General features: G+C 38.4%; 1 protein-coding gene and 1 long non-coding RNA gene across 3 annotated transcripts in view; one reads left to right on the plus strand and one right to left on the minus strand.

Annotated features, from left to right (window-relative positions):
• Positions 1-3,881, plus strand: part of LOC139936001 (uncharacterized) — a 98,273-nt gene extending 94,392 nt beyond the window's left edge. Inside the window, exon 4 of the long non-coding RNA XR_011785876.1 lies at positions 3,796-3,881. This is a non-coding gene — a long non-coding RNA (uncharacterized lncRNA). The remainder of the gene's footprint in view (positions 1-3,795) is intronic.
• On the minus strand, positions 786-7,313 carry LOC139935998 (cyclin-G1-like). 2 transcript variants are annotated; one of them, XM_071930692.1, is made up of 8 exons: positions 7,013-7,313; positions 6,071-6,361; positions 5,579-5,716; positions 4,841-4,915; positions 3,468-3,734; positions 2,882-3,004; positions 2,365-2,585; positions 786-1,526 (listed from the first exon to the last, which is right to left on the minus strand). In XM_071930692.1, exons 2-8 carry the CDS (start codon positions 6,176-6,178, stop codon positions 1,322-1,324), a joined length of 1,137 nt encoding a protein of 378 aa, XP_071786793.1. In that variant the 5' UTR covers positions 6,179-6,361; positions 7,013-7,313; the 3' UTR covers positions 786-1,321. The 2 variants fall into 2 exon arrangements, with proteins under 2 accessions (XP_071786793.1, XP_071786792.1); XM_071930691.1 differs by having other exon boundaries at positions 6,981-7,313.
• Positions 7,314-7,632: the final 319 nt, after the last annotated feature.

The following is a 7,632-nucleotide window of genomic DNA, read 5'->3' on the forward strand; positions in this document are numbered from 1 at the left end:
GTTGAACACTTCAAGCATGACTTGGTTAAGCAAAGGTAGAACCTTCATTTTATGTTTTTTTTTATTTTGTAAAAGTATCCTTGGTTTATCCAATCCTTTTTTCTTTTAAAAGTCAGTGACATAAATAGCCACACAAATTAAATTTAGTTCAAGGTCTTAATCGAAGGATAAATTTACAGATTTTTTATTACAACTTTCTGGTAATGAAACCAAAAGACCCTCAAATGTATCTAGCACTGTGACCTGTAGATGTAATGTTACATTGTGTCTAAGAAGAAATATCCAGTTTTAGTTTTGGGAAGAAAACCCCAACCTGAGGGGAGGGGGACCATGCTCAGGTAGGATTGGATTGTTAATTTGTACAAATTAAGGGATTGTCCATTGTTGTAATTGTTCACAGTTGCATACAGAGTGGGATTGGAATAATCAGATGCTCTACTTGCAATAAAGAAAGGACCAGGATCAAAGATTAGTTTGTTCTTTAGTACTAGTTTCAGGGTAGGAGCCTTGTCAGGAGATACTTTGTGTACTTTGGTGAAATATTAGCAATTTCAGACCAAACCTCGTTGTAAATAAAACAATATATTAATTTACATTTAATCATTTTTTCTATTTTGAACATTTTGTATAATCACAGATGTATTTAAAAAAAGGAATTATTATTCATTTTAATGATTAGTATTTGTACACATAAATAAAATCTCATGCAATTTTATACTTTGTAACAAATTGATATATGTAACAGATACTACTCTAAAAGTGAAATTTCAGTTGAATACTAATAAAAATGAATACTTGATAACTAAAAGATAAAAACACTTCATTTCCTTTTGTTTTGATAATGATTTGTTACCGAGTTCACGTACATCCCAATTACCAGGGGAAAAGAAGGTAAAGAATTTCAATCAAAAAAGGAAACAACGATTATATTACAGAAAAATTAATCAATCAAAACTGTATGTTTGGACTTGACTGTCATGGTCACAAAATATTCAATTTGAAAAAGTAATTCCGCATTGATGAAAACCTTATGAGCAACGCACTTACACCTGCCTATCCTGTCTCCCATTTTGGGGTCAATTGTACACAAAGGTATTTACATCATAATGGTGGAAATTGTAGTGTAGTCTACACATTGTGCAGAGGTGCATACAAAAATGTACCTTTTTAAATATTTTAAATAATATGTTTTAAAAAAATTGGAATGCTTTGAAGACGGAATCTTTTATAAGCTATCTTATCTATTTATCTATCTACTACATTGAAAATTGATGACCCCTGAGTGACCTTGATATGACCCCAACGAGGGGTCACTCCTCCATCACCTGGTTACATGGTTATCAAATAGTGGACATAAAGCTATCTTCTCACTCTGATACCTGAATACAACTCCCTTCTCCCAAAGATGACACCTGTCTTTGTTTGTGCCAATAGAGGGCGCTGTTGCATCAGCCTGTCCCAGAAGTTGGCTGTGGATCATCAGATTTTCTTGAAATGAGTTGGATTCTTGTGTATTGTCCAACAAACTGCAGAAAAGCAACAACAACAAATAGTTAACTTAACAAGCAAATAAAACAAAGTCTTTCCCCAGCCAATATGGGTCATAAGGCCCGATTTTCATAAAAAGAACTGCTTTAATAACAAATTTCTTTGCTAAAAAAAGTGAAAACATTGCGCAGCACCAGTTGACACAATGTGTAAACTTTGGGGAATATTGGCTGCATGGTAACTTGTTTCTGGTAAGCCAGATTGTTTTGTGCTTAGCAAGTTTGTGTGCTAAAGCTTTATTTAATTGAGCACGCCACCAGGTGTCCACCTACTCCTGAGGCTGAAATAGGGTTCCTTCACAGTCAGTAAGGATGTAAGCACTAGGAGTCTGGCTGGTAGAGCAGAATGCAATACCTTCCCAATGTTTTACAATGTAATTAGTTTTATATGCCTTGCTCAAATGCACAAGTGTTATGACCGGGATTTGAACCCACACTCTGCTGGCTGCTGACAGCACCAGAGCTTGGGTCTGGTGTCCTAGACCGCTTGGCCATGACACCCCACTGCCTGAATATACAACAAAGGACTGTGACCATAGAGTTATATATAAGAACTAGAGGGCGCACTGGCCTATATACGCGCCCCGGTATGCGCGAAGGCGGCCATTTTCTAAGTTGACAAAACAGCCATCTCACAGCGTGTGTTTGTGCGGCCATTTTGTAAGTTGAACAAACAGCATCGCTCAAACGTGTATTTCATATTCGACGCCCGTACAGAATGGCGCGCTTGTCATCTTGCGGTACCGTCGCGTTTGTGCAAGAAGCATCACCAGTGCGCCCTCTAGTTCTTATATACAACTCTATGACTGTGACTCACCTATCAGACTGGTCCATAGCGTCGGAGCTCAGACTCCAATCATGTTCAGGGATGGGTTCTAGGGTGCTTGAGAGATGAGCAGTGAAGCGGAGCTGCTTAGCCGTCCTGGAGGAGATGATCCAACTTAGTCTGCTCGTTGGCCTCTTACACTCGGGGGACGAGTAGGATGTGAGGAACTCAGATAAGATTGTCTGACACTCCAAAAACTCACAGTCTGACATCTGGTTGGAATTTATGATGAAGGAGAATTTTGAGTGAGGGAGTTACTCATAATGAGTAGTGTGACTCAGTGAATGAGGAGGAAGTGTTAAAGGCAGTGGACACTATCGGTAATTACTCAAAATAATTATTAGCATGAAACCTTACTTGGTAACGAGTAATGAATGCTACATTTCCACGGTAAGTCTGCTGCTGCAAACTGTGGCCCGAAAGTAACATAGTGTAATGTCCATTGAGTATGAGACAAACAATTTGACAGTTTACTGCTTGTTTGACAACAGAGAGTAGGTTTTCATACCTTCATAGCAAACTGTAGGCTCGCTAGTACCCTTGACCATGACACTGAGTTGTTGACATCACAACTGGTGTTGATGAACTCTGGTAGCTCTGAGATTAGCAACGACATCGCTAGTATGGACGGCTGTATAAACACAAAATTATTTGAAAATACTCAGTTAGAACTTATAGCAAATCTAAATGACCTATGGTAAATGAAAGCAGTTAAATGGAGTCAATAAGGGAATACTACCAATCGCCTCATATTGCGCATATTATGTTGAACCCTTGCGCAGTGACTCAGCCAGCCTCACCATTATGGGAGTCAACTAGTAAGCATGTATTTGCTGTGTCACATAAAACTCTCACTACACCATATTCGGAACTGACTCCATAAATATCACAACTTGTGATGATAAAGTCAGGTGAATTTGGTCGATAGTACAACTTGAACGACACGCAACTTTTTAAAAAATTGGAAATGAACCAATAGAGATTTCTTTCTTTGACCTCAGTCATGCGGGCGCTGTTTCAGCTTGTGATCCCATCTGCAAGGGTCTACCAATGTAAATCTACATTAATAAAAAAAATTATTCTTTGACACCAACCTTAAACAGTGTCAGAGGGAAGTGGCACATACAGGCCTCCAGCTTTCTGGTTATGATGTCTAAATGATCGGTCTGTTTCCCAGTGTCCACACCAAGAGTGTCCGAGACAACACAGTAGGCGTGGAAGAGCTGCAGGAAGGAGAGCGTGGTTGGCGCTTCCATGTCCCAGCCGAGCTTCTGTAAGATGATATTCTCCATCCTTGCGACATCGCTGATGGTGCAGCCGCACTGAGTGATGCGGACCAGATCCTCTGGAGACATGACGTCCTGGTAATGCAAAAATTAAAGTTGGTCAATTTTAACATTGTTACTCTGATTTCTCATAAAGGATGAAGCAGTTATGGGTAAGGGTTTTGCCAAGACACAAGTGCCACGATCAGGACTCAAACCCACACCCAGCAGAGCTCTTGACTGTTCAACCACGACACTCTATCAAGAACAAAGCCTTACAAAGGACAAAGGAGCAATATGACAGAGCAATGGGGGTAAGTGTTTAGCACTTTGAGCTCCTGGTGTATCTTGGTGAATACTAGATACAAACCTTGACCACCAGCAGGCCTGATGCCTCGCTCTCTTAGGTAAAGGGAACTGGAACATTTTACGGGGCACCAAGGACATGACACTGGGCATTGAAGCATTTGTCTTCATTGCTTCCATGACGTGTCAAGCCTGCACCAGAATATGGTCCAATAACTTTGTGATTTTAGAGTGTGACCTGTCAAGTGCACAAGACTCAAGCTCTGGTGTTGTTGGTGTTGTACATTGATTACTAGCGGAGGTTGGGTTTGACTGAATTGTGTCATTAAGCAACCATTATTGCTTTGTCCTTGGGATAGGTTCCCTGTGAGTTGTTACAATACAAAAGGCCCCAGTACACTTATTACAAAGAGAAGGGGTTTGCCTCCTCTAGTTGCTCTGCAGGCTTTGATGAGAACCATAATTCAATTCAAGTCAATGGACATTTTTTTTTTATGTCAACAGTAACAATTTAGCATACAGTTGAAAACAAATAACAATGAGTATAATAATGAAATATGTATGCCAGATAATTTAACAGCAATACAAGGTATAAACATTTCAAAGGTAATAACTATAAAGAAACTAACGTGCTAGCAGGGAAAAAGGTTAAGTATAATGCTTTTGTGCATTTCCCTGAGACAGACAAGGACTTGGACACAACCAGAAACGATGACACTGACCAGACTAATCAATTGAAATAATGATCAACACAACAGTCTTTGTACAATTAGTGTATACTTTACAATATCTACAAATACATACTCAAGAGGTGGTTTCAGTTTCCTTGAGAATGAATTGTAGAAATCATGGAAGTAGAAAAGAGAAGGAATCAGTCTTTTTCAAGCACTCCTCACCTGTGAATGTTCTACTATCTTAACGCTGAGGTAGTAACTTGCTACGGTGACACACATTAAGTGATGAGGTCTCGCCTGTTAACATGGGGACAAATATACATCATGAATTCAGGTCAAATTAACAACTTTTTTTTTTTTTTAATTTGAAATAAATCTATCAATCATGGCATAACAGTAGAAAGTGATTAACCACAAGAGAAACTGAGTGGGTAAATTTAAAGAATTTGGGGCGAGTAGCAAGCTTGCAAAATTGTGCAGCGTTTTCAAATTTCAGTGGTACAATTTTCATTTTCAAAACAACATTGGCTGAAAAGTTGCATGCCTGATAAATTAGGAATCTGACTTCTGAGTTCAAACAAAAAAATGCCCAAGTGACCAATGCAATCAAATAATTTTACCAAACAACTCAAAATCAAACTCCCAAATGCGGCTTTCTGTGACTCATTGTCATGCAAATTTGATTGTGTCTTAAAGGGGCATTGTTGTTGTGGTAACAGTGAGTCTTAGGCCAGACATCAAACTTGATGATGCTGGCAAAAACTTTGTTTGTGATGTACAGATAAAGCAGGAGCATGTAGTAGCTGGTATGAGTTTGTGTTTTCATGTCCAGCCACAAGCAGACCATGATCAGGATGATCCAGTTCTCCTTTAAGCCTTTTTTGTGCGTGTGGTTTTTTTAAAAGCAAATTTCTGTAACTAACGGCTTTTGTAAATCTTCTGCGAGAACTCTGACTTTACCTTCACAAGCGAAAGAAAACGATCCAATGTATTGACTGCCAAGAAGAACGTTTCTGGTGATAGTGCGTAGAAACGATTCCAACTACGTAGTCTGTCGACAAGTGAATCATGCATCGCTAGGGTGATACTCTCCTCATCCTGGAAAAGAAAATCAAAACAAACATCAAATTGTTAAAACAATTGATATAAATATGCAAGATAGGCAATTCTACACATTGTTTACTAAAAACAGACATACAATTTTGGCACCAACGCCAAGACATGTGGCCTTTCGTGTAATTCCAGGCCTGTTGGTGACAAATTTTGTCACTTTCTAGACCAGCATGCACATCATTCCACAGCTAACGCATCCACACTGAGTATTTGCGACTTAGTCTTTGCTCTGTCTGTGCATGGAGGAAGGTCTGTGGTACATCATTGTTAATTAAAAAAACATGTATAAATTTACAAGATATAAAATTAAGATTAAGAAGCTTCAAAGCTTTGTATAACCTCAGGAATATGTTGTAGATGTTCAAGATGAGGCTGGTAGAACTCGGCTGCATCTAGGGCTGCCTGAATCATGCGCCACAGATGACACTTCCCTGAAGAACCAGACATCTTCAAGTTGGAATGTTGGTGAAGTTCGCTGAATCAAGAAAAAATCGGCTCAGACAGGCCTCATTGTTGGGACATCCAGAGCAGAGTGATTGGTCTATTCTTTGGGGGTTGATTTTACAATGGCTGTTGACAGTCGTTCTGCGTGCCTTCTATACCTCATTCATGATGGAATCATGGGAATAGCTGAAGTGAATTAGAAATTTAGTTATGTTACTGTTAATTGTGTTTTTTTAGAAAAGCGTTTTAAACACAATTTACATAAATACAAAATAAAAACCACAACCAATTTGTCCTTAAAATACCAGCCGCAGCCGCAGTAGTGGTACTTCAATTTTAAATTTGTTCAGTTTTTGTTCATGTTTTCAGCAAATTAAATTATTAAATCAAGTAGGCCCTAGGTCTAGGACAGGTCGTGCATGTCGTGTTAGGTAGGTAAAAATGCCGACAGCAGAGCAGAGTGATAAATTCAGAATAACATAGACTTTGTACTTGGTAAAAAAAACAAAAACATGTAACCTTATTTTTAATATTTGTAAAACAGAAACACCGTTCACTATAAATAACAAGTGAGAGGGAATACAATAATACAAAATACTGTTGAAGCCTGAGTGTGGTTCATTCGCGAATCAAGATTTTCTACATTCTTTCTTAAAAGTTTAAAAAATCCACCATCAATCATTCATGAAAATTGAATAAGTACGTTACTGTGTGTGTTCGAACGAATTTAGATTTAGAATGCCTTGTTAATTTTTCTATCTAAAATTTAGCCCAGAATCGTTAATTAAATTGAATCTCAACTTACCAAATTACAGTTACAATTAAAAGTCAACCAACCCTCTTTTATTAGTCTCACGTCATTGTCCTTGACAAGCCCAAGGGACGCCGGTCAGCTGGCAGAGTCCAGAGACAACAAACAACCGGCTTTTGTCCAATTTGACGGTTTCAATTTTGGCGCGCTCGGCTGTCAGCTTTCAAGCTTCGCCAATCACAAATTGTAACTTTCCCCAAACACATTTTGCGGAAGAATTTAGGTTTTTGCTATGCAAGTGTATCAGAGTAAACCAGAGAGTATCATCATATATCTGTTTATCACAGAAAGTGCACACATTTTGGAAGAAAAAGGGGAAATAATTGTTACGGGGGGGGGGGGGCTGTTCTAAAAATAAACTGAATCACCTTGAGTTGTTTACCATTATTTTTTTTACATTTGGCACAGGTTATGCGCATGCACAGTGCGTGACCCTTTTGGGCCAGGACCGGTTCACCTTCTTCCAAATGTCCACACAATGAAATAGTTCTGCATCTAAAACCCAAGTTTTCTTCATTATTGGGCAAAATAATTGCAATATTTTTAGATATAAATGTGTCATGTATAGTAAACACAGATTAACTATACCAAATATTACACATAAATGTATTAATAAAACAACAAAATAGTTGGTATTTTTTCAGTT

Source organism: Asterias amurensis, chromosome 4 (genome assembly GCF_032118995.1).
Source record: "Asterias amurensis chromosome 4, ASM3211899v1".
In the NCBI taxonomy this organism is placed as follows: Eukaryota; Metazoa; Echinodermata; class Asteroidea; order Forcipulatida; family Asteriidae; genus Asterias; species Asterias amurensis.

Excerpts from the sequence above, each read along its gene's own strand:
- LOC139935998 (XM_071930692.1), bottom strand. The coding sequence starts at position 6,178 with ATGTCTGGTTCTTCAGGGAAGTGTCATCTGTGGCGCATGATTCAGGCA. Across the intron at positions 3,735-4,840 it reads AGATAGTAGAACATTCACAG|GACGTCATGTCTCCAGAGGA; the intron begins GTGAGGAGTGCT and ends TTGCATTACCAG. Across the intron at positions 3,005-3,467 it reads TCCCTCTGACACTGTTTAAG|CCGTCCATACTAGCGATGTC; the intron begins GTTGGTGTCAAA and ends GTGTTTATACAG.